Here is a 27,472-nt window from a genome sequence, read left to right as displayed (position 1 = left end):
CTCAGCTGGGACAGCCTACAGTGCTGCCCATGGAAAAAAGCAGCTAAGTCTGCCAATTATCATTTTCAACAGAAAAAAAAATTGACAAATAATTTTGCTTTGGGATATTTATTTTTCATTTGAACACAATATTATGATAAAAGAAATCAAAACTGCCATTACTATTGAGGAAACATGGACTAAATGTTTTTAAAGGTCACTGAAGCACACAGGATGGCTAGATACATTCTGATGTAATCACAGAAAGATGATGAAGGCACTGAGTTGAGATTTAGACAATTTGGCTTTGCTGCATGGCTCTCTCACAATCTCCCAATGCAACTTATGCAAGGCACTTAGTTTCACTTTGCTGCAGCTCCCTGTCTAACGAGGATAATAATATTTTCCATTTGTCTTATCTAATTAGACATTAAGCTCTACTGGTCAGGTACCTCTGCTTACCCGGAGTTTTATACAGAATGAGCATCCTCATGGGCTGCCTGCAGGGGATACTGTAATACAGGTAATAAATTACATAACCCATCGTGATTGAACGTCTGCAGCTGAGACTTTCAACCTGGACTATCCCTAGAATAATGAATGGCCTTTCTCAGGGCAAGCACACAAATATAGATATCTGCTAAACACATGCAAAAGACTGGGAATTCAGGCAATTTAGCTCCTCAAACATAGATCTTAGGCAATTAACATAAAAGATAATGTTTACACAGACCCTTAAGGATCAGCTGGGTCAACATTTGAGCACTGAAGTACTTAATCAGGCATAAATCTCTTTAGCATAAAGAAATGGTCTGTTCAGGTGTACATACAGCACTTGCCTGAAGTCAGCACTATGATCAAGCCACCACAATTGGTTGTGTTTGAGTGGCAGAGCAAAGTGGTGCCTCAGCTCCTGCAAGGACCTGGCCCCATTGGGAAAGCACACTCAGTGCAGTGGGGTTAAGAGCACACAAGCCAAATATTTTGTTAAAATTCACAAAGATGACGGATATGGCTAACAGCTCTGATGCATATCAGAATTGTATTGCAATTCCAAAGGGAAAACCAGCAAAGATGGATTCCTAATTTCATATCAAGATAACCCATAAATATTTGCAGTACAGCTACATGATCCAACAACGCAGAACCAAATACCTATGAAAAAACATCAGTGGAAGTCCATAAATTAACCTTCTCAGGTCAGACTCTTGGCTTATTATCTCTGTCATTGGTTCAGGACACTGACCCAACCCATCAGAACAAAACTGCTGTTTTCTAACTACAGCTGAGCTTGTAGCAGAAGGACCTCAGTCACACAGTCTCAGCAACAATACCTGCAGAAATGTTAAACAAGTCTTACTGACGCAGGAAAGCACTGTTTGCCCACTTCATTCATCACTTTGCATCGATATTCAGATGTAAGATTAAATATACCAGGTTGCGTACTTATCTCAAGAATGCCTGTTGCTTTGATTTCCCATGGGAAATCTAATAATGGAAAAGTTTGTCTTCTTTCACATTGTAGCTGGAGCAAATAAGAATCAGTGCAAACACCCATTCTTTGTTCACTGACATCTTAGAATGACAGCTGTAAAATTCACCTCATCTATGTATTTTTGCAGAATGCATAGAATGGTTGAGGTTTCCTTTTATTTTTTCCTTTACACTCTTAGATTTTTGTATTATTCTATTCCTCTGAATGCAGAGAAATAGGAATGGGCCTGTTTCTGAAGAGATTAAGGAAGCACTGACTTAATATTTTCCTGACTATACATTGCTAGCGAGTAAAGAATATCTGCAGTGGACACCAGGTAATTCCTTTCAAGTCAGTAAATCTGTGAAGCTTTAGACTATCTAAACACTCAATTCAGAGACTTAATGTGAATCCTCCTGACAACTGCACACAGCTATGCTAAAATCTCATTTACAAACTGAACTTTACTTCTGCTTTCCATCTCCTTTCCCCATCTATCCTCTACTTCTCAAAACACTTGGTCTGTTCTCCCTTCTTTCAAAAGTCATTGGCAAATGCCAGAGGTAAGTAATTACTAACATTCACACCTAACACCACAGCAGCCTAATACCGAAGAGCTTGCATATGTGCTCTGACAACCCAATACAAATGTCATATGTGCAGAACAAAAAGATACATGATCAGAGTCTCATCTGCTCTGCATCTTAGTGTATGAAATGTAAATAGACTGAAATGCCTCTCTGATACTGCTCACTTTTCATTCACACAAGCAAACTCTGTGGGAAATCTCATCCCTTGCCACGTCATCAAACAGAAACACTATTCCTAAGGCAAGACCTGCCACAAACATCCTGTGTCTACCATCATATAAACTTCTCCAGTGCAGGTGGGCTGAGCTAGTCCTGCTTCTCCTCAGTTCATTTTGGGATCCCCAAAGTGCTTCATGCCTTCTGCAGTATCTCCAATGTCTTCCTCCAAACTGCCACCCCAGTAACAGCAGCACATCCCCTCAGCTAGTAACTGTCACAGGCTTTCCTCTTTCTTCTGCTTTTAGGAAACAGAGCAAGAAGTGCTCCTGTTGTATGGGAAATTTGTCTTTCCAGTCCTTGCAGATCAGACTCCCAACAACCCTGCATGAGGATGAGGTGCACTATGGGAGATATGAGCAAGCTGAGGTACAAATTGCTTGGGGTTAAACCAGGCATGACCATGTAGTTTGTGCGCTTAAAATGCCTCAAGTGTCTTCAAGGAGATCATAAGGATGTGATTTCAGAGTGGGTTGCATCAGGAATACAGCACAGGCAGAGAATTCACATCATCTTTGTACTGTCTATGGTCATTCTTAATATCCCAGGTTTTCTGTCACATTGTGTGGAGCCAAGGAAAAGGGGAGGTCAGTGAAAATTGCTACTCACTCAGAGATACACAGCAATGTTTTGTTCAATGGAGCAATGTCTGATCTCACATATGTAGGATATAATATGGCAGGTTCTTACCTGCCAACCCACCTTGATAACATCCCTCAATATTCCCCCAGCTTGCTTAATTCCACCTTCTCTTTTTTTTGTCCACTCCAACCCACACATCATCAGACTATTGTATACAGACTGCTGAAACATGCAAGGTATGCAACATTCCAGCTTCTACTTCTTGCTTTCCTTTTCTTTGCATTTCCATTAATAACTTTTCCATGTTTTTAAGCCCACCAAAAATCTACTACAACTGCCTGCAGACCTTGTCTAACTCCTGTCTACCCCAGTTCCCTAAGTTTGTTTAGTGCTCTGATTAAACTTGGTCTAGTGAAAGGTGATCCTGCTTATGCCATAGGAGTTGAAATTAGATGATCTTTAAGGTCCTTTCCAACTTAAACCATTCTGGGACTCCAGTGCTGGGGCTTGACAAATATCAGGAGGTGAGGGCAAATTATCCAAATGCATTATCCAGAGACTGGTGCAACACAACCAGCCTCCATCTTCCCCTCTTAAACACCTGTGTAAGCAGACTTCAGTTTCTCCATTTCTACTTTCAAAGCTCCTATTTCCAAATGGAATAAAACGTTACAAAACGTTAGCTAAAGCAAATGCTTCATAGGAAGATATGGCAGCTGCATCACACATGAGCCAGACAACTTACTCCATGCATGAGTGGCTGTCACATTTGTGGCAATGCCTTCTGGAGACATAAATTCAGCTCCAAAAACAACCTTAGCTACTACCAGGACCAAGGCCACATGTTCAGTGGCAGCCAGGGAGATGTTGAAAGGAGTGTAAGGACTTGATCCAGGAGCAATTGTTAAACACCATGTGTGTCACAGACACAGTGCTGGGAACACTTAGGAGCTTTCCCTTTACAACTTAGATGGTAAATCCTATTGCAAGCCAGCTGCAACAAAACAATTCTCTTAAAAAAGCAGGCAGGGCATTTTCAGGAATGTTTAAATAACCCAGAGATATTCTCTGGGAAGAGAGAATTTTCATTGTGGCAGAACACAGTGTTGGGAACACCTGTGGAATAAGAAAAGGATGAAGGGATGTAGCAACCACATACCCTAAGAGCATCCCTGGTTTGATATCCAGCAATTTCTTTCATTCAAGCATTTGTTTTGCTATCGATGTTACCTAGAAAAATGGGAGCTGGCCAAAACCAAATGCCCCAGCCCTAAACTTGAAAACACTATTTCAAACAGAGGCCAAATAGAACCAGCAGTCTAGGGGAAGGAAGACTAAGGACAAATCTGCATGATAAGGCTTTGCTCCCAGAAACAGCAACTGCTACCACCATTCATTTCTCTTCCAAAGATATAGGCACAACAAAAACTACTCACAAGAGCACAAAAATCTCACTGGTATATACTGACAGTGAGAAAGTACCAATGCAATGCAATGTGGAAAGTTACTCTAGACCAAATAAAAACTGAATTCAATGTGGACTAATGAAACTGTATTTCAACTCTCTACAGCCAGGCTTATTCGGAATTAAAGTAGCTATAATCAGCTCAAACATAACTCAATTTTGAAGAAAATTGAGTAAAATAGAAGCCACACTGAATAGCTACAGTACAGAAAGGTAAGGTCAGGCAGACAGAGTGAAATGCGGGTACCAAATCAGATCAAGCTTCCCCATTCTCCTGTGCAGAGAGCTCCTAAATGAATTTGGATTCTTTTGCATTACTTAACTTGATCCATCAAGTGCAGTCCTTACGTCATGCCCTGAGGGACACTGGATTCTGAGTGCTGTGCAGTATGTCAGGAGGAGCAGTACCTGCAAGCATTTCCATCTCCCATGGATGCCCAGCTGGGGGTGGCTGAGTGCACTCACCCCACCTGGGCAATGATGGCTGATCAAGAGAGTCTCTGCCCTCACCAGAAGGACAGATGAGGGACAAAGAACCACAAGAGATAAAAAGCCTTGAACTCTTCCAGTACTGAGTACTGACTGCCAGATCCTGACACACAAGCAGGCACTGCTCACTGCTGTCACACCTGGGCTAGGCCTGCAGGAAAGCACAAAGTAGGTGATTCTGCACGTATAAGCTATACCATTAGACTTTGCACCCTGTGGGCTCCTGCTGCGTTGGCATTGAAGCTGTAATCCATTACATCTGTCTGGGCACACACTTCCTCCACAAAGTGTGTATTTATAGGACTGTTAAAAATGTCAAGGACTTTCAGCTTCAGATTCTGACTTCAGCCTTCCCAGTTTAGATTTTCACTCACATAACTGCCTTAATTTCCATTTATATTGTTCATTTTAGTTTCAAGCCACATACATAGCCTTTGCTAGCCTAGACTGACTAGTTCTGACTGTCTAAAAATCAGCAGAAACAACTGATTAATGCAAGGGCCTGGAAAGAGTCCTCTATTGAGGCTTGGACTCAGTCACTTAAGCGATTTGGGGGCTTGTGTGCCTTCACTCATCCTGTAGTTCCCAGGGAAAAAAATTAATATGTGAAGCACAGAAAGGAACAGCCTTTTACAGAGGCATCACCAGATGACCAGCTGAACCACAGCTCCTCTTCACTCTGAGGTTTGCCAGACCCCATGGTGAAGTCCTAGACTTGAGCAGCAAGCTCAGCTCACTTCCTGGTCCTCAGCTGAACAGGATGCAAAATACACACTAACACCAACTACAGAATTCACTGCTCCTAAATTTCACCTTTGACTGGCATCAAACTGCATTTTGATAAAATACACCAGGGACGTGGCTCAAGCTTCTGCAGAATCATGGACAGCTGGTGCCTTATTAATCTTTGATTTCACAGCAGTCTCCTTGTGCTAGCATCTTTGCTTGCTGACATCTTAGCTTTTGGCGAGTTAATGGTTGTAAAAACCAGCATTGTCAAACCTGAAGGTCTTAATTTTCATTTTAAACCAGAATCAACCACTTCAGAATCAACCTGTTTCCTGCCTGCACTGATGTTTCTGCCTAGGACTTCAGATAATCAGTCCCACCAGGGAGTGGATTGTTATCAAAGCTGACTGAAAAAGAATTTAAAGATAGACTACAAAAGACATCTTCACAAAATTCTTCCTCTTCTCTGAAGAGTTCAAGGAAACCTACACCACCCCTAATAATTCACAATTCCCTTCCTGCAGGTCTCATCCTCAATGGACAGCATGGTCAGGAATGACCTGGCAGGTTCTTGGAGCAATTATCAAAGCCTGTTTCACACACAACTCACATTTCACCTGTTTCGAGTGGGCAACTTCTGTTGAGATACAGGTCACTGCAGCATGCATTGCAATAGCATCAGCATGACAAGATAGCAAACACTGCAGCAGCTCAATACTCACACTCAGCAGGAGGCACTTGTTTTCTTTGATGGCACCTATGCAGCCCACGAAGCCAATGATCATGACAAACGTCCCTGTGACGATCAGTAGGTTGGCAGCTGACAGGGACGGGAAAGAAGAGGAGAGGGTGGCAAAGTTCCCTTGGGTAACAGCCAGCCAGATGCCTACACCAAGGATTCCACAGCCTCCCAACTGGGAAAACAAAGAGAAAAAAAGAAACTCAGTTATTGTATCCAAGCAACCCCAGATCTGAAATCATGTCAATAAGGCAGTGGAGCAAACCAACAGTCACACCTAATAAGTGATCTCTCCCTACGATACTTTCAGTAGTATCATAGGATACTACTGAAAACAAAGGAGAAAGAAAAAAAAAATACAGAGAAGTCATCAGTAAGATGCAACACTCAAAAAGTCACAGATTTCCTAAATCCAAGACATGATCTCAGATACCAGGTCTTTTGCTCTCTAGTGAAAAAGCAGACACTGAATAAAGGATAAATTCCCAAAGGGTCAGCTCTTGAAGGGATTGAAAAAATTCCTGCTCTATTTAGGTACCTTAGAGAACTGCCCAGAATGGCTGAGGCATTGTCAATTCCCCATTCTTCCCATCCCAATAGACTGTCTCTCATCCCTGACACACGCCATAAACAAATCTTGCCAGAGCGTCCCCCTGGCAGGACACCTCATACTTCTTAGTTAGTTCCTGTCTTAGGTGAAGCCTCTCCTGGAAGCAAGAGAGCATTTAGAGTGTAAGGTAAAGAGGATTTTGCATTATTATCTAGTCACACAGCACAGCATCACTTAGGTTTTTTTCGTTCCTGCTCTCCCTTTAAAATAACAAATTTTTATTGAGTTTATAATTGCGCTTTATTATCCAAATCAATTAAAGGCTTGGAAAGAAATTGTCTTCACAGAGTAGTAAGCCAGACATATGCATGAGCATATCCACTAAATATCTGCATAAAGTGGATGAACATAAGGCAACTCATGAACCAGGGAAAGAAAAAGATAGAGCTAATCCTGGGGCAAAGCTAAACCTCTGAAATGAAACACAGGGGAAAAACACAAAAGCCAAAGCAATTCCTTATATTAATTACTAAGATTGTCTCTTAATGCCACTGAATTCCTCCCCAAATAACGGACAATAAAGGCAGCTGGGTTTTAAGGCAGCATTCCTCACCCCAGCTGCAAACCAGTCTGGTTTGTTCAGAGCTAAGGAACCAAACTACACCTCACCACAGTGTACCTCAGCTGCACCAACCTGCGCATCTCCACTGAGAGAAAGCAAACGCCAAGACACAGGGAGTCAGATCGCCTCATTTAGGAGTCTTTGCATATCCCAGGCACCCCCTATCACTGTACTCAACCTTTCACAAGTACCCTCTTACAAGTGCCATGGAGGGACAGTCCATGTCCTGACCATATACACTGGAAATATCTCCCCTCTATTCCCACTTACAGAGTATAATCGTTAACACTGTCCAAAAGAATTAAACAATAACCAAGGGAGAGGAGGGGGAAGAATATTTAGAGAAGGTAGCCCACAGAAAACTCTTTAGGCTAAGGGAGGGGAATATAAAGAAAAGCAATAATCATGGCCCAATTAAAAAAATGGAACCATTTAGGAACAAATTCCCTAAAGAGGGAATAAAACTCTGAAGGTCTATAGAACAGAACAGCATTGAAGGAGATGCCGCAAAGACCTAAGCTAAAACCAAACTGGTCAGAGCACTGAAATACAGTCAGGAATAGCACTAAAATGGTTGAGGAATGGGATGAAGAGCAGAAGTGCACTTCTGCCTCTTCAGCTTGGTGGATGTTTGCCTCAAGATCAGCCCCAGAGCTGCAGACATGGGGAAGCTGCTCAAACAGCCCAATTAAGCCTAATGAAGGCAGATGCCCAAGAGCAGCAGAGCCATGACCTTGCAATACATTCAGCTCTTGTCTTCAGTTCTTTGTTCTGAAGCAACTCGACAGCATCAGTAAGAGGCAGCTTATTTCATCACCTTTCATGCTCCCCATGCTGCTACACTGCTTTGAGTGGTACCAACACCTACAACCATCACTTGTATTACAGGGTGTGGGTCTCACTGAGGATGCTGTAAAGACAGGACCTGCTTGCCTGTTCCTCCATCATCCACTACATTCTTTATGATATACAGTGCTTAATGCTTAAGACATTGTTGCCTGGATGTTTGAATTCAGAATCTTCTGTCTCCAAAGTCATTGTTGTTTGCAAAAACTGGAAATTCACCAGTGGCACGAAACATCAGAAAACCAGGACACAGTTCATGCAAAATACCACAACTGGGGCTGTAGCCATTTAAATCAGGGATGAGTATTTCAGGTCACTTGTTCAGCAGGAGTATCTTGCTACACTGCCCTTGATGCAGAGATACTCTGCTCTCCAGCAGCTCATTATATTCCTATTTTTGAAGAGATAATGCACAGCTCTTCCTTAGGTTGATTGACCAAACTTGAAAAGCACAAAAGAATCCTTTGAACATTAAACCACCTGGCTCAAACTGGGATTTCATAAAGTCAGCACAGATTACCGAAGACTGCTCCACCTTAGTTCAGCTCCGCTCCTTTTCCCACACCAGAATATGTACCCATGGTTCCCAAATAAATTTATTAATCTGTCACACCAGGCACACCCAGGAAAGAGAGGCTGTCCTTAGCTCTAGATTAAACTGCTCTTTAAAGCCCCCTTTTTTCCCCCCAAGAAGCAAAGTATACCTGCAAGTCTCCATCCAGTGGCCTTTTAACACTCAAGCATGTAGTTAAGGAGATGTTTAAAGAACCAAGACCTACCAAGACAGCCACAGAAGACTTTACAACAATAGCTGAATGTTTTCTATTCCAGAACATTCAAAAAGCCTGCTCCGCATGCCCTTTGCCCCCCATTCTGAACTGAACCCTAATGTACTTTGCAGTCTGAGACCCAGGGATTAGAGGCATCACATTTACTTATTCTGGATCAGAGCCAAGAGAAAACAGTTGTACTTGGTTCTATGCTGCATGTCTGTTTCTACTTCCTCCTCTTGGTATCTAAGGCATAGATAATTTTAAATAGTTATTTACAATGTTCTTCTCCTCCACTTTTTCTTTTCCTACCCCGATCCCGAACCCCCAGCCCTTTTTTTGTGTCAATGAGTGTCAGAAGTATAGTGAAGGAATTGTAAGTTTTGACAGTTTTCTGGGTTTGCTGATATGTGAAATTAAACAAAACCAAAACCATTAATAGGGCTACTTTTGACAATTTGGGGGCTTCTTCACAAACAGTGATGCTGTCATGGTTAAAAGAGAAATCATTAAGACAAAAAAATTAGAGAGAAGTCTACAGCTTCAACCTGATCTATTGGCAGACAAATCAGAGTCTCTATTAACTGTAAGTGCAGAATTGACTTTAAATTAAAAAAAAAAAAGGTCCCTTTCAAACACGCCAGGCTACTGACAACAGCATTTTTTAAAATTCCCTTATGAAATGTTTAACACATTATTTGACTAATTTTTCATGATAATCCACTCTCTTGAGCAAGGCAGCTCATGGCAAAACCTGAAACAAAACACAGTTATCTCTGTTTTAGTTTTTTGTTTTTAATAAATGTTGCATTTTTTTTGCAAAGTCTTTTACTCTAAGGTCAAAACAGTGGGACACCACTAAGACATAGGATATTTGAGTCAGGTGTTTGCTCCAGGCAAGACCTCAGTGTAAATCTTGAATGGGCTCTTTAGTGCATCTGTACCTCAGCCACAAAACTGTGAGGAAAGGGACACAAGCAGTGGTTTCTTTGCAAGCCCTGGACTTTGCAATTGGCTCTGGAAGTAGCAGAATATTCTGCTCCAGACAAATTGCTCATAAGCATTTATAGAGCAGAGTCAAGCAGTACAGCAGGTGTCTTACTCTAAAAGCAGAGATTATCTGTCTCTTCTTCCCCAAGAGATACACAGACACGTGCACCTGCTCTCTTGGCAAAAGAGATGGAATTAGATCCTCCAAATTGTTCTAATGGGCTAGAAAATAAATTATTCAGGCTTCAGTGCCTACATTTAGAATTGATCTTACAGTATGATAATCAAAGTAATCCCAAACAGCCCTGGATATATGCTTGTTGGTGGAGAAAATTATTCCGAAGTTACAGCTACACACTTAAAATACTGCACGAGAAATTGACTCATTGTTCATTATAATGGTGCTGGCGCCTTTAAGTGGGGTTTTTTAGTGGTTTTATTACATGGAAAATGCATCTAATTGAGGTTTCTCATATTGTATCTGATGAAGATCTACTCATCACACTTCCTCTTTTTAGCCAAAAAAAAAAAAAAAAAAATTCCTCGTGTGTTAAGAAATACACTGATAAGAGAATCCAAGTGGAAGATATGACCAGTTGTTCTGCAGTTACACTAACACCCTTTGAGGACTTTTCTCCCCTAGTCTCTACATATTTAAACTAGAAGGGCTCTCTCAATCCCACTTGCACAAATATGCTTCCCCCGCCAAGTACAGAGTTAAAGTATACAATGAAAAAACCCAGTATCTAAGTATCAACAGTAGTGATGTGAACATTATCTTGCAAATGTTCTTGTAGTATCAGGCACACTTAAATTACTGCTGCTTTCAGCTAGACACAGAGAGGGGGTGGAAATGGAATACATATGCATATTGACAGGATCAAATGAATCAAGAATCTTCTATGGAGAAGCAGGAGCAGCAGCAGGGTGTAAGTGCAGGGGCTGCAGCACTCCTCACTCCCCTGTGAGTGACCTCTCTGTGCAGCTGTTGTCTGTTCAGGAGAGAGTGGCCACTTCTGGAAAACACCTTCAAACACATTGGCCACTTGTGGGAAACACCTTCCAGCAGGCAGTTGATGGCCATTACAGCACTGAGGCCCCCAGAGCCATCCATCTGCACCACACCACCATGACCGACTGCCAGAGTGCAGTACGACTGAAATTGCAGGTGGTGTCCTGTCCCCCCACATGGACCAACCTCTTGGCATGAGAGCTCATGAGATGTAAACTGAGAGTGTCACCTCAGTGTGACACAAGCTGCATTTCTTTAACTAGCCAGAAGTCTGAAATTTAACAAATATGGGATGGTAGAAGCACGGTTCTATCCTTAAGAGTATTGAGGCTCTAGAACTTTGCAGTATAAAACTAAAGGATATACACAAACTCCATCCAAAATGGCCATGATCTGAGCTGTAAGAATTTTAGTAAGAATTTAAAAAAAACTAGGGGGAAAAAACCCAAAACCAAACAAATCAAAAAACACTTGAAAAAAGACCAGTTAGTAAGAACTGCATTCTTGGGAGCAAAGAGAGTGGAACATAGCATGCCCTAAACACTAATATGGGACAGGAAAGGTGAATAGAGGATCATTATTCATTTTTCTTAAGATTAAAAAAGCTAGAGGTTATTTGGTCTGCAGATTGAAAACTAATAAAATCAAGTACTCTTCCACAAAACATTTAATTAAATTCTGGAATTCATTGTCACAGAGTTTTGTGGATGTTTTAATATATGCAGGTTCAAAAAGGGATTACACAAATCAAATGAGAGCAAGGTATCACAGCATTTCTTATAATGATATTTTACTTGCAGCCCTTACAGGGGAAGACCTTAAACTATTAATTGGAGGAGATGATTAAAATATCCTGTCTTGTCCCTTCCTTTTTCTTATATTCCCTCTAAGCATCCCTGAGCAAGCATGACCAAAAATAGGGTACTCAGCTAGATAAAACCTTTCCAACATTATGGGCATTTGTTTGTTCTCCTTACTTCACTCTCTTCCCCCACTAGTTTAAATGCTCACTTGAAGCTTGATATATATATATATATATATATATATATATATATATATATTTTTTTTTTTTTTTTTTGCTTGCTTGTTTGACTTGGAATCAGCCTACCTTCAGAGGCAGAGTTATAGATATAGACACCAATAAAGGAGTTAAATTCCCGTTTTTCCTTACCTACATAATCACATCCTTGGTTTTGTATCAATGAATACATAGCTTATTTCAATGCAAAATTTAAAGATCTTAAATTCATCAAATTTATTTAATTTAGAAACAAATTCAAAATCCTTATCTCCCTCAGATCCATTGGACCTACAGATGCTGTATTTCTTTTCTGGTCAGCATGCAGATTGTATTCAGCCTCTTCTCTCCCAGGAAGGGGAAAAGGAAAGGTAAGTGCATAACTAGTAAAGCACAAAGCATTTCAAATGCCAGTCTCTTCAGCTTTACATATAAGCAGTAAAAATTTAAAAGCCCTATGAAACTAGTTGTTTGGCCCTACCATCTCACATCCTTTTCACTTTCTCTAAAAATTAGTTCTGAATACAAAAATCTCATGTTGCAATATGGGCCACTATGCAGACAAGCAGCAGCCAAAGACCTCCAAGAGCCTCCATCCCCAGCTGGTGTCAACAGCACAACTGCTGGGTGACCACCCAGAGCAACAACAGCCAAGGATCCAGCCTGAATGACCCACTGGACATTTTCTCCTGAATTAATATCCTGCCTGCCTCTCCTTCACAACCCAGTGTCCTGTCAGTAGTGCAACACAGTGCGCAGCACTCAATATAATTTCAAAGTAGGTGTGCCATGCCATCTTCCATCAGCCTGAACTTGATATTCTGCACAACAGGCAAGCAACTGTTACACTGCTTGATTGTAGCTGAGTGCTACAATCCCAGCCTGTGTTCTGCCTGCCAGCATGACATGCATGCCCTCACTGCCCTCTAACTCCACTGTGTCTTGTAAAAGGTTAGAAGAAACAGATATCAATAGCTCATGTTGTTGTTTTCCTTCCCTTTTGACCCTTCTCTCTACAAACAGGTTTTGTTTTAGGATATTCTACCCAGTGCATGAGCCTGACAAATACCAAGTGATTTTATCAAGCTTAAAAGGAGCTCTGAAGTCCTGTTTGTAAACTACACAGGCAAAGAAACATCACAAGAATGACATTCCTTTTCATACTGTCAATAATGAAAACATTCAAAATGCTGCATTTTCTGTTATCCTGGTGCGGATTGAGCCTCAGGAACTTAAGCCCCAAGAAATTCATTATTCCTTCTCGGTTGAGTTCCACCACTAAATTGCAGTCTCATACAACTAAAGTAAATTTGGGGACGATTGAAGATGTCAGAAGACAGACTCTCATGCTGACACCCCGCTAATGGAAAAGTGAATAAAGAGTCATTCAGGTAATCCCTGCTGTTTTATGAGCAGCACTCTCCTACACACTTGCTCCTTCAAATCATAGCTAGCTATCAACTACAGGTACAGAGGAACAGAACTGCAACATTTATGAGTTAATATCTCCAACTTAAAAAGTGATGGTTTCTCTTCATGGGCTCAAAATTCATTGAAACACTTAAAGGTCTGCTCAATTGCATCCTTATTCAGCAATGCAATAAAATAATGTGCTTAACTGCCACTGACCTTAATTAGGTCCTTTTGTAGTGCAGTGAATTGCCCTGTGCTGCAAAGCTCTGTCACCAAGGATGTAAAAAGTTGCAGAAATAGAACAGTTGAGAATGACCTATTAAGGCAGCATTGCTGACAAAAGATTAAACATCATAAAAGAATATTAAAAAGTGGCGATTATCAGTATCACAAGCATCCAATGAGGCAATTTACCTAAATGGTAATTCAAATTAAAGATTATGAGGAAAGCAGTGAGTTAATGACAACTTATTGAAACACAGCAAATGCATGAGTTAGAAAAGGAAAAGGGATGAATACACTACCACTACTCTTTCCAGGTTCTAGCTTTAACTACTGCCAAACCCAAAGTGTTAAAGCTTTTTCATCTGCTCCTCAAAGGTAATTTCTAAATCCACCTGGGATTACTGTAATGAAATTGTTACAGGTGTAATAAGAATACATGCATGAGGTCTGGAATCAGAATCCATCAAATGGAGGCAATCATTTAACAAAGAAGCAAGAGTGGAAGAAAAGTGGGTGGGACCAGGAGTCTCCCTTCTGTTCCATCCCTAGAGCAAAAACTAACTTTTAAAATTACTTTGTAGCATAAACTGGGAAAAGACCAGATCTGGAGCTCTAGATGCAATTGTAGTCACCTGTTGTCACATACCTAGCACTAAATACTGAAAGCAATAGAAGCAAATATAATTGTAAAGTTTGGAGGGTTATACAACACAAACCCTGTGATTTTGTAAAGGAGATTGCTGCTGGAGAATTTTACCTGAACCATTTGGTGAGATGCTGAAACTGAGACTAATAAGCCTCAAACAGTGACTCCAGAGGCCACAGCTTAGTTCTTGGGTTTAGCACAGATTTCCTGTATTAGATAACGTCCAGATTATTCAGTATCTTTAGTGCTTTTCTCTCTCCTGAAGGTACTGGATGGGTTTAGAGTATACAGTAGTGAAATATGATGATATGAGTCCCATAAAAAACAAAAGATAAACAAACAGGCTCCTTACAAAACACAAAGATGACAAAGATGGTCATTCTATTTCGTATTACTTGAAAGTTTTTAAAACATGTTGTAACAAGCACAATCTGCAGAAAAATAAAATGAACCCAAATTTCATATTGCATGTTTAATCTATCCATAGAGGTATGTAGATAATACAAAAGTGGTTGCTATAGAAACATCCATAGTGAACATAGATATCACAGTTGAAATCCAAAATAAGTTGTGAATTTAAAAAAACATGCTGATACTGGAAAAAAAAAAAAAAAAACCAACTAGATAACAGCTAAAGGTGATGCCCTCTCTCACAAAAGCTTTCAAAAAATAAGTCTCCACTCCATAAACCAATATTTGATTAAATATCCTGAACAAAGCATCTCCTGCAATGCCCAGTGGCAGGAGCTAAGTTCTGGAAGTTGAGCCAGACCACAAAAAAGTGTCTGGTCTCAGTCCTGGATTTGAGGGCAGTCCTGGATTTTGTGTTGAGTATTTCCCAACACATCTGGCTTTTTACATACCAAAGCTGATTTTGAGCATCCTTTCTCAGCTCTCAAATTGTGCTGATGTATCCCATCATGATTATGGCTAATTTTCCTGATGGAGGCCTCTGCAAACACAGTCTGCACAACAGGTCTTCTCCAATTCCTCTGGTGGCAATGCAGCTATGCCACATCCCCTGCTCCAATTCAGCTTTCTGAAGTGTACTCAGCAGTCAGTGTCATTGCCAGGAAGGATGTATATACATACAGGGTCACTATCAAACACTGCTCTCCACCCCACCCTGACAGCAGAGGGCTGGAGGTGAGGGTCGGTGTGGACACCAGCCCCGCAGCACTCAGTCCCACCATTGATACTGTGCCTGAAGCTCTTTCTGCCCAGGTACTGACAATCCCCTGTTATCACAGGAAGCCCCTTCACACTATTGTCCCTCTCTAAAAAGCACAGGACTCTCAGGTGGATTTCTGACTGGCCCAATCTTTTTGAGGAGCTCAAGCCCTGCTCAGGAATTGAGCCAATTGTGAGCAGGGACAGAAAGGTTTTGGGAAGCAGTAGGACTCAGACACAGTACCTCATTTCCTGAGGTTTTTCAAGGGGATGGGGGAAAAAGGTCAAACTTGTACACACCACAGCTGGCTTATAATGAGAAGTCTTTTTTAAACAGTCCCATCAATAAGCAGCTCACATGGTCACAGGAAGGATTTCTGACATGTTCAATATTGATCCCCTGATCAATAACAGGCTTGTGAGCAATAATCACACCCTAATAGCCTCACATCACAAAGCTCATCTTCTTTCACTGAGCTCCATCAGAAAGCTAAGCAAAACACATTCTGAATCTTTTATGGATTCTTTTTAATGGATTGTTAATAATATTTGTACAAGCAAACAAAGTATTTACTACCATCTCAACTGCCTAAATTCCATGTAAGCAGTCCCTTGTAACAAAACCAGAGTTATGTCTGGAATAGCAGCTCTCACTTCAATAGCTCAAATGCCTTGTCAAGAAAGCTATTCTAATTGGGTAGGAGTACAAGAGAAAGCAAAGACTATTCCCTTGTTTTATGTTAGCAATTTTTAATGATTGTTTATTTATATTAGGCTTTGCTATGCAATAGCACATCTGAGGCTATTTATACACAATTACTTGTATCCCAAGCCACTTGCAAGCATGGGCAGTATGCCATCAGTAATGAATGCCACCTCAAAAAATCTTTTTTTTTTCTGCACTAGTTATCCCCAAAGGAAACATTACAGTCCCTTCTTATCACCAACAGAATATCTGCTATGGAAGCACTTCAGAGCCTTTGGAATAAACGAATTAAACAGATCTGTGATCAGCAGCTTCGCTGCAACAATCAGACAGGAGAGACCACAGATTGCCCTGCTCGCAGGTTTTATTTTGTTTTTTCTATTTCATGGATCTGAGGAAATGAGACTACAACATAAATGAGTGCAAACATTCCCTCTGGGACTGTACAAACAATGAGTTCACTGAGGGCTCCCTCCAAGTATGCCTCTGGTCACATAAGTACTGTTGACACTTCCGAACTGCAGATTTCTGGCCTAAACTTCATCTTCTTTTGTCAAATGCTACAGGATATAACACAGGAAGACTGCAAATATTTCTTCTGATCTCCAGTCTATACCACCAGCATTTAAACATCTAGGATGACATTCAGGTCACCTGACTTTTGATGCCAATGCTGCTGGTGGTGTCTAGAAATCAGGGTGGCTCACCATGGCCTAAGCCTGCTTTTGGTCAGTTGAACAGCTCCTGGACACCATTAACAGCACTGATCAGAATTCCCTGACCACAGGGACAGCCCAGATGCCTGGAGTTAGAGAAACCTGTATCTAGCTCAAATTTGCCTGCTCAGACTCTCTTTCACTTGTCACTGGAAGGAAATAGGCATCTTCAAAGTTCACTCCAGCCTGTTCTAGAATATGTTTGCAGGCCAAATGACTTTTTGGGAAACCTACTCTGAGCAGCAGCCAGAATGAACACCATGGACAGCAAAAAAATCCCTCCTTACCCTGTTACCTACATGACAGAAAAGATGATTCTCTTTCCAAAGGTAGGACTGTGAATCTTTACAATCTCCCCTGAGGTAATCTGGAAATTAACTCATCTATCCTTATTAATTAGAAGTACAAATTGCTTTTTTTTTTCCTTATTATAAAAACATGCTACTGCATAGATATTAAACCCTTATGTGTGGTCAAATACACACAGAGAGCATGAAGAATCAAATTATCTCAGTTTAGCAAGTCCCAGCCAATGCTCATGGAAAAGTATCCACATACACTTTCATTCTTGCACTGCCCCTTATGCGTATTATTGCTTAGTAGCTCTTAACAAAGGCACATGACTGACATGAATTTACAGCTTTTTTATTACTTTGCCCCTTCAGGTTATAAATTCATGGAACAGTTGTAGTTTATTGCATTTTTATGTCAGTTTTATTTACACACTCTTTCTTGCCATTAGATGGGGAAAAGCTTTTGGGTTTCTGCAGATCCTCAATCATTCTGTGCCAGGGCCCGAAATGGGATGGAAACAAAGTCTTCTGGCTCATCTAAAAATAAATGGTCATCTCAAAACTTCCTCAGCACATCCTTCCACCATAAAGCACTACTACATAAATATGACTTCATAAATTATATCCCGTAAGTTTTTGCACGCTCACAGCAGTTTACCAATAAATGTTCTGCAGTACCTGCTTTAAAAAAAACCCTAGACATAAAATCATTGCCAATGATGATAAATGATTACAGTTTAATAACAGTCAAGCTGACAAAGCTGAAATGTCCACAGGGTGCACTGCAATTCAAATTCCACAAGTGAAATAATAAAAAGCTTTGAAATATAAATGTTCCTGCCTTCAGCAAAGGGAGGGAATGTAGAGAATGGCCTTGTGACACCAGGGCGCGTACTTATTCTAGGATGTCCCCCAAAACAAAACACAGGAATTTCATGCAAATTTAGTAGGCAGGAGAACAAATGAGCTTGAGGGCAGAGATGATTGAATATGTCTGTGCTGAGTGGGACAGGTCTTGTGGAAGAATAAAACCAGAGACAGGCATGGGAGCAGGATAGAAAAGAAAGGCAAACATTTAGAAGCGTAACCTTACCCAAACAAGAAGATATTCTGGAGAGCAAACTGTATTCTTGCATTAACTACAAAATTAGCTTTTCTGGATAGGAACATGGAAGGCAGCAGTGGGACTCTCAGTATCAAATCTCTCAGTGAATTTCAGGCTAAAAATCATGTTTGTCAATCAAGGGAAGTGTCTTATACAGTAACTCATCATGAGGCCACTTGGAGTCTGCAGCTGTGCTGTAGAGAACCTGCTCACAATTAATGACCTGTAGCCACTTAATGCTAAATTACTAATTTCAAATTGTAAATAAGCAGTTCTGTATGAAGAAAACATCTCGAGATTATTTCAGCCACCTTGATTGCCATTCCATTAACAATTTCACAGGCAAAACACAATCAAAGGGGCAGAGAGCTCTCATCTTCAGACGATGAAGTGAATCCCCAAGAACCATTCACTTCAATATTATTCCTGGCCCTTCTCACTCTCACAAAGATGGAGTGAGCTGTACCTTGCAAGTAAGAGCAGGACAAGTTTGTCAGGGCAAAAACAAGAAGAGACCATCCAGTTTTCAGTCCACTTCCTCTCTTTCCCTCATCCCTCAAAGGGTGTGACTGGCCAGTAAGAAGATGCTCTCTCAGAAGAGGCAGGCATCAAAAATACACAGGGGAAAAGGGAGGAAAGGATAGCAGGATGAAGGAGAGTCCTCTAACAAAAGTGGAAAGAAAAAATATAAAAACCCCAAACAAAACAAAACCAAAAAAACACTAAAAAAAAACCAAACCAAACCAAACCAAACCAAACCAAACCAAAAACAAAAAAAAAAAAAAAACAAAAAAACAAAAAAACCAAGAAAAAAAAAAAAACACCCACAACCAACCAAACAAAAAATAAATAAAAAAAAAAAACCCCAAAAAACAAAAACACAACCAAACAAAACACCAAACAAACAAACAAGTGGAAAAACATGAAGAAAAATCCTTTGAGTAAGCAGTCTATAATACTTCATTATGCCACCCTCTAGACTCAGTGATCTGCATGAATATTCCCTCTCCATCCCTGACCTTCATCCTGACATATGCTATCTCAGCAATTTTTGTTATTCTGCAGAAATTCTGCATTTATGCCTAATATGAAGACTTTCTGTGTTCAGTGAACCAACCTTGCTCTCTGCTCAATCTGACTTGCCTATGGAGAAGGTAAGAATTGGTGGGGCAAGGGGGAGACCAAGAGGTTTGTGGTAGTGAAGCCAAGGGTTGGTATTGCACAGCCAGAGAGGGTTGTAATCACAGGGAGAACACTGGGGATTGGAAACACTTCCCTAAAGGAAAGCTCTGGAGGAAAAGGCAACATTCTCAGACCCAGCATCTGCCTTCCCTTCACTACAGCAGCACAGGAAGAGCTGATGAAAATATGATGTCATTGTACCCCTTTATTTTAAGGGAAAAAGTTGCTATTGGCAAGCTGCTGTCTGGGTAATTGCTTCCTTTTTGGTCTAATGAAGGAGAGATTTGTTGTCAGCCTTCCAGGGATAGTGAAAAGCTCATCTATTTTCCTCCATTTTATCTGGATAAAATGGCCATGGGATTTGCTCAGTTAGACAGCATTAGTGTGAATGATTATGAGGAAGTGCTAAAGCACCACCAAGACATTCATGACACTATCAGAGCTCTGTATTAGTCCTCTCTAATAAAAACTAGTTCTTATAAAGAATAATTATCCTCAGTTATAACCTTTAATAGCTACGTCTGGTGCAAGCAACTAGAGCAAGTTTTTGAAATACTTAAATCAATACTTGTCAGGACCTCCAAGGAGTTGTGCTCCAAGGATGACACTCTTCTTGTTGAGCTCAATGCTGCGTCAAGGTCAGCTCTCCTTGGGCTGAGTAAAACATCTTCCTGCCCTGCCAAGCCCAAGGAAAGCACAGTATATCTTCCCCAACAGCTTTGTACAATTATGCATGTTTTATATGCTTACACAAACACACATTAGAAGAGACAAGAGAAGAAGAGATTTTAGAGGGAAGAGGAAACAGTTTGCTGCACAGTGAGATCCTCTTCTGCAGAAATGCCTTCCCAGCCACTGCTGCCAGTGAAAGATGGGCTCAATTGAGACAGGCCTGAGTCTGTCATGCTTTCATTTCATACAAAATTTCAGCACAGCCTTTCAGGCAATATAACACTTTTCAGACTGAAGAAGAACAACCCCAATTCAGGCAGGAATCCTACTGCTTTGTATTACTATAAACAGACTGAAAGTCAGGTTATTTCTCTTTCAATCAAAACACGCCAGCTGCTACAAGCAGCTAAAACACCCCCAAAACTCCAGTGCTGCTGATGGCACACCAGCACATGATGCTTAGCATACTGAACACACTTTGGGACGTTCCCCTTAAAGGACTTTTGACAAGTAAAACTTCTGGCTTCCCTTACTGTTGAATTGACAAAACATGCATATCCTTACCTTAAAGCCAGCTAAAAATGGGAAAATAACTCTGACAAAGGGGACAAGAGGATAATAGGGAAACTTTCATGTCTCCTACCCGAGAGCAGCTCCCAGAGAGCCAGGTTTATTGCAGACACAATCTATTCATAATAAAACTTTGCTACAGGGCAAGAAAACCAATGGCAGAGAAATAATTTCTCTCTGCAAAGCATCTGCTTGTTGTCTTTATTGCTGTTGCCATCTTGAACTGCAGAATTAAATAGTGGCAATATTTGTATGAAAAGGAGGAATGCTCAGCATTGCCAATGGGGAGGGGTTCCCCTCTCTTTACATCACCCTCCAAATGCCCTCCTTTGTAAAATGGACCCTCAAAGGTTCTAGCAGGAAAAGAGAGATCAGCACTTCTCCAGGTGCCTCTCAATATATGGACATATTCAACAGCTCTGCACAGAAGCTACAGCTGAAGAACTTGGATGTAGGGTTAAACAGAAGCCAAACCCTTCTGTAAACCCAAGGCATTGCCTTTTACAGAGCAATGGCCACAGGGAAGTGGGAGGCTGTGCCAGCTCTACAGCTGGAGTGCTGACCAAAGAGCACTCATTGCCTGCCCTCAGACCTTAGGGTTATTATGCCCTGGGACATTAAAAGACTGTTTTGCTGCATCCTGTGCAATATCCAGCCCCAACCATTAAACTGTTCCTCCACAAATGCTCACTGCAGTCTGTTCCTGATGGCACTGGCTATAGGAAGGCTGACACTTGGGGACCACAATGGCTTACCACCACTTGTCCCACAGCAGATTGATGTAAAGCCAGTCAAAATCCTTCTAGCATAAACTGGGAGAAAATATATAAGCCAAGCAAGAGATGGAGGGGTTTGCAGCAGTTCCAGCCTCATCTGGCCCATCTGAGACACTTCAACATGTTTAGCTCTGAGGACACAATTTCTATGTGATGGCAGATGGGCAGAGTGAGAAGGAAGAGCCACTTTACATTACATATAATACCCCGTAGCAAGACCTGCCATCCACCTTTCTGATATCAGAGCATTTTTTACAAGGATGCTATTCAGAGCTAAATTGTACACACATACTGCTCATGCCTCTGACCCCATGGTGTCTTCTGTGGCAATGGCAGATGAGGAGTTTGTGAAAGACTTTTTACATTCACACACTGTTTATCACTTAGAAAAGCTGCCAGTGTGGCAGGATTAATATAGATACAGAACACAAAGTTTAGAGCTCACTAGGTAGACTATGGTCAATGAAATTCCCTTGCTCAGATGTGCAGCTGCTCTGTAATGAGTATGTGATAGGATTTGAACATGCACAGGAAAGTTTATTCAATCCTAATTCACTACTGATAGCCTCTGCTGTCTGTGAAATAATGGGATAAACCTGCATCCAGGCAGAGCAGATGAGAGAGAAAGAAATAAACTAGTTTAAGTCTATCCAGGCTGCAGAAAACATCAGATAAAGACACTTGTGATACAATAAGAGCTAAGAGAAAGGGAAAAGAACTGCTACAAGAAGCAAAAGAAAAAAAAGAACAAAAAGAAAAAGCTGTGTGCCCTCATACATACCCATTCACACGTGTGCCTGGTGTATAACACATACCCCTAACAGGGTATTCCATGACCTCCAAACCTTTGATGTCATTTAAAGTATTTCAATTGCCTACAGGCATGAATCACAGGACACAGCCAAACCCAGCTCCTACAAACAGCACTGACTTCAAGCAGCTATGCAAACTAGGAGACCCTCTCCTATATGGTTTAAGTTCTGTTTTCACCCAGCATGTAGGGGATATAATATCTAGTAATGCAGAAAAGCAAAATACAGACCCCTCAATTGTCTTCAATTAAAATTCCACCCAGCTCATGAACTTTCTGCACATAAGCCAGAAACAAGTCAGCAGAGCATTTGCAGCAAGATCAATGGTTTGGAAAATTTGGTCAACTCATACAATGGCATTCTGTAAATGAGAAGAGTCTGAAACAGCCAGAGAGTCTCTCCATGGGGAGGAGCAGCAGCAACATGAAGTGTAATGAAGCTAAAATAATTGAATCCCTTCTTTTTGTTTTTAAATTCCACTTTCCGAGTTAGTTGGTGAAGAGTATCAATCCAAAACAGAGGACCAATTTATAATGCTGAGTGTAAAAGTCACAGCATGGTTGGCAATTGATATGAGTTTTGTCTTTTGAAAGAATCCTTCATGCATTAGCCTGAGCATTGGTACAGAAGGAAAGAATAAGGCAGTCCTCTCTCTCTCCTCATGTTATCTTCCCTTGCTGTTTCAAAGCAGGTGTGAAAAACTGACACACATACAAATAGCATATCTGAGCCAGCAAGGGAGAAAAAGTAGAGGAATGAATCTTTTTGGTGCTTTTCACCAACTGTGCCTCTGGTTGAATTACTGAATCAGAAGGAGAGGAAGGGAGAAAAAGCTCACATTACTCTTTTAGGTCTTTTTTGTAGCATGTGGCAAAACCTTGTAGCCTAGGCCTTACTTTTGACTGGCATGCCAACAGTGACATGCTTACAGAAATTCTGACTGAAAAAAATTATAACTGAGATTAAACATACAGTTTTTAAAGATAGATTCTAAGTAAAAAACCAAAACATTTTGTGCAGAATTATGTGTCTTTCTTACTCAGGGCCATACTCCCTGCCCTCTTTTTGGCCATGAGCTATTCCCAAACCTCCTCTGATCTGAGAGTTCTGCCTCAGGTTCCCAGCCATTTACCCTCAGCAATGCTTTATGGTCCTAGCAACACTATGTAGTATTTTCAAATAAAAGTAGTATTTTAAAAAATAAAAGGGTGACACTGGAGACAGATTTCTTAGTTCTGAAGAAAACTTTTAGAATCCTTTCTTTCTTCCTCCTGTCACTGCAAACATTTTCAGCTGGTAGGGTTGTTTTTCAGATGTAGAAATAGGTTCAGATAACTGAACTGAGACAAGCTCCTCCAAAGATTTTATAACAAATACTCCCACCACCACACAAATTCTTGTCTTTTGAATACAGAACCTACCTGCACATAAATATACTGTGTTCAAGTGCTTCATGACTATTTACTGCTTGCTATAAAAGTGCAGGCCCATGAAGGCTGCTGTGCTTTCCCACAGCAGGGCAGAGTCTGTTCAGTGTTGGTCCACCTCCTCTTTTAGTTGAGGAAGAGAAAAAAGAGGTAAATAATCATGTGGTTTTATTCCTATCTTGGTTCTCCATTGTTGTTGATTCTACTTCTTATTTAATTTTCCTTCTGGAAAAAGAACAATTCAGTAAGGGAGGGCACAAGGGTTCTTCTTTTTGTTGCCACAACAATGGCATTTAAAAAATAATGAAAAAACCCTGACAAAACTGTCAGCACACAGACTATTGCATGAAAATAGAACAGGAAGATAACTCACCCAAAATTAGAGCTGATGTGCAGCTTTTCTCTGCACGCCCAAATTTTGCCACCTAGTGTCTCCAAGGACAGACAACAGTGTCACTGACCTGTGAACTCCAAAGACTGAGGCTTTACATGAAGAAAGATCTAAAGCTGAGTGAGTCAAAGGTTCTTTCACAGACTTGGAAAAGTTCTCTGCCATTCAGTAAATGCCATGCTCTCAAAAAACTCTGATGATAAACTATGGAAACAAAAAAACCCTAAAATAATTGATATCCTTCAATATTTAACATACAAAAAAAAAATCCAGCAGATAGGGGACAACAAGCAAGAGAAAACCCATAAAACAAGAACCTGATCTTCATGTGTGCACATATGAGGAAAAGAAAAAAGATATACCTAACTGGCAAGATGTTTCACAGGCATAAATCATGCATCTCCACAGACTCATCAAATTTAGGTCTGGCACTGATGTTTGTAAGCTTCTCTTCACTAAAAGTTTCTGTTCCAGGCCTGTATCTTTTACCTTATCCATCTAAGTCAGCAGTTCCCAGTTGTACAAATGAGCTTTCCCTGTCTCATCTTCTTGGCTGTTTCCCTACCATCTGAAATACAATTGCCACCTCTTGGCTGCTCTGCATCCTGTCTGATTCTGTCATCCCACCTTCATCTTCCTTCCAGCATCACTCAGCTCCCCATACTCTGCCGGGAGAGCATTAAAAAAAAAAAAAAAGGAAAAAGAAAAAAGGCGGGGGGAGAAGTAGTAAGGCAAAATAATCAAGAATCCAAACCTTTGCATTATATTTAATTGACTTAGTTAAAATCAAATTCCTCATTCTGGACAACAGCAATCCTTAAAACTCTGATTACACCTTTTATATCTCTTCTCAAAGGATTTGTTACGATGATCTGCCAAAGATGAATGTTTACTTGTTGCTGTACTTCTTAAAATCCCTTTGTCCCAGTATGTGACAGTCTTCACCAAGTGATCCTCCATATCATACATTTAGGGAACATTGTCTGTCAAAATTACAAAGGAAGACAATCGAAGCTGACAGCATATGTTCTCCTAACAACATCTGCTATCAATCAAAAGGCTGTCAACCAAATGCAAAAGATTAAACTCCTGCCCTTCATAGCAATCACACATGATGTAAGGGACTAATATCCCTGAAATAGTAATTTTTTGGAACTCAGAGTCACCAGTATCTGGTCAATGGTATATTTTGACAAAACACTTCTCCAGACGCCCTTGCTCCACCCAGAAGGCCACCTGCAGACAGATGCATGAATCAACAGATCACAGCAGAGATGTTCTACCAACAGTCTGGTCATGCTCACCCAACTTGCTCTTTTGTCATTTGATGGGTGAGGGTGCTCATGATGAAAATCCTCACATCCCTCTTTTCTTGCTCTTCAAGTTTCTCTACTTCTAATGGCTTCATCTGGAGAGGCAAATCAATCTAAGCCTGAAGGATCAACACTTCCTGTGTGCTGTGCCCTTCTCAATCTATGCAGTAACTCCAGCTTTTATAATTGAAAACAGATGACCTTACTTCTATTAAAGCTCCTTTTCTATTAATTATTCATCTGTCTAAATTAGAAGTTACTCAGCTCGTGCAGCAAAGCAATCGTATGTGTTGTAACACCATCTCCCTGCTAAACTAATGACTCACTAATAAAGTAGGCATCTGCCATTCAGTTATAAGACTTAATTACTTGAGGTAAGCCCAGGAGGTTACCTGTCTACAGTTATTGTCTATTCTGAAGTTCATGTTTCAGGTCCTTTAATAATTTCCACTAGCTGACAAAATTACAGTGGATGCAAAGGTTAACCCCATGCCTGCCTAATGATTTCAGTATCCCAAGATGTTACATCTTCAGGAAATTATGGCTGTGGTTGTGTTATTCTAGTGTATGGACTAAAGTGATTGTGGCACTTGATGGGACAAAGGAATGATGAACATGTGGCATCCAACAGTTGGCACAATACAATAATAACTAGACAAGTAAAGGGATAGAGCACACTGCAGGATTAGAAAGAATTTCCCTCATCAGCTTTTTCTGGTAGTATTCACTCAGAGACATGCAGAAATCCAAAACTGAGAGACTGTGCTTTCTAGAAATACTGGTAAGCACAGAGGTATCCTGCTGATGTTTTCTACATCCAACCTACTGCCTTTTGGAAGGGTTCAACCCTGGATCCTTTTCTCAAACAATCAGCTAATAGCACAAGATGTCTCAGTAAGGGTTTCAGAGCACCAACAGCTAAGACAGATTTGCAAACAACAGCATCATATCAGAGAAGGAAGTCCAAACTTATTTGGATGCTAAAGGGAAAAGACAGCAGGGAAGGAAAGCCTCCAACCCATTGCTCCAATAAATTTCTAGTACAGGCCACAAAAAGCTCTCCAAGTAATTCTGTGAAAATGAAATACCACTATTGTCTTGTGGTTTTGTTTGTTTGGGTTTTGTTTGTTTGTTTGGGTTTTTGGGGTTGTTGTTGTTTAAACAGAATGTTTATGGAACTTTTTTGAATTGTTATTGCTCATTGTGGGATGATTGCATTTTACTGCAGAGCTGTGTGAGATGTGCTTGTTCATTGATGCACAGGGTACATACATGGCCACAGAGTAAGAGAGCACAGCAATCACCAAGCCCAGCTCCCTGTCTCTGCACTACAGACACTGGCAGTAACTTCAGGCCATGAAGCCTTATATAGGGCAACCAATGAATATGTAACCATACCACAGAACAGAAATACACCTCACTCCTCTATCTTTCTACAGGTTAGCAAAAGAAATATGAATTTTAATGTTGTGACCCTATTTCAAGTCTACAACTCTTATGGAGACAATGCTGCCTCTGCAATCACGGTCAGCACTGCATCAAAACCAGCACAGTAGCAAAATTCCTTTAACAGTACAAGAAAACTAAGGGAAGAAATGTATCTTTCACAGAAATCCCATCCTTATTAACCAGCAGGAATCCATATTTAGCTCTGATGTTTCAAAGGCACTTGCTAAACAATTAGATGATACTTTGTGTGGTGACAGGTTTCTTTAGACCAGCCTCACCACTGTAACAATAGCCCCACGTTTACATCATAGCATATCAATAATTTTAGCTAGAGGTTGCAGAATATCACCAACAAGCCAGCACCACTCTGAACACTTCATGAGTACAATCACCAGTAGTTTCATTACCTTTGTTATGTTCATGAGTTACAATCACCTCTGTAATCACCGACTCTTAAAAAACTTCACAACCACAAATGAATGAAAAAAGCACATACACCACATGTGACATTTGTATTATTGTAGCTCTTTGGGGG

At 40.7% G+C, this 27,472-nt stretch overlaps 1 protein-coding gene across 7 annotated transcripts in view; it reads right to left on the bottom strand.

The window, feature by feature from the left end:
* Window positions 1–27,472, bottom strand: part of TSPAN4 (tetraspanin 4) — a gene marked incomplete at its 5' end in the record, with an annotated part of 410,665 nt that overhangs the window by 57,885 nt on the left and 325,308 nt on the right. For all 7 annotated transcript variants that reach the window (XM_083864515.1, XM_083864516.1, XM_083864517.1 and 4 more), the window contains one exon: window positions 6,247–6,438. In XM_083864515.1, coding sequence (XP_083720641.1) covers window positions 6,247–6,438 — 192 coding nt within the window. The remainder of the gene's footprint in view (window positions 1–6,246; window positions 6,439–27,472) is intronic.

This window comes from Zosterops lateralis (assembly GCF_965231275.1).
Source record: "Zosterops lateralis genome assembly, chromosome: 6".
In the NCBI taxonomy this organism is placed as follows: Eukaryota; Metazoa; Chordata; class Aves; order Passeriformes; family Zosteropidae; genus Zosterops; species Zosterops lateralis.
The sequence above is the reverse complement of the archived record's forward strand: the minus strand, read 5'-3'. Positions and strand labels throughout refer to the sequence as shown.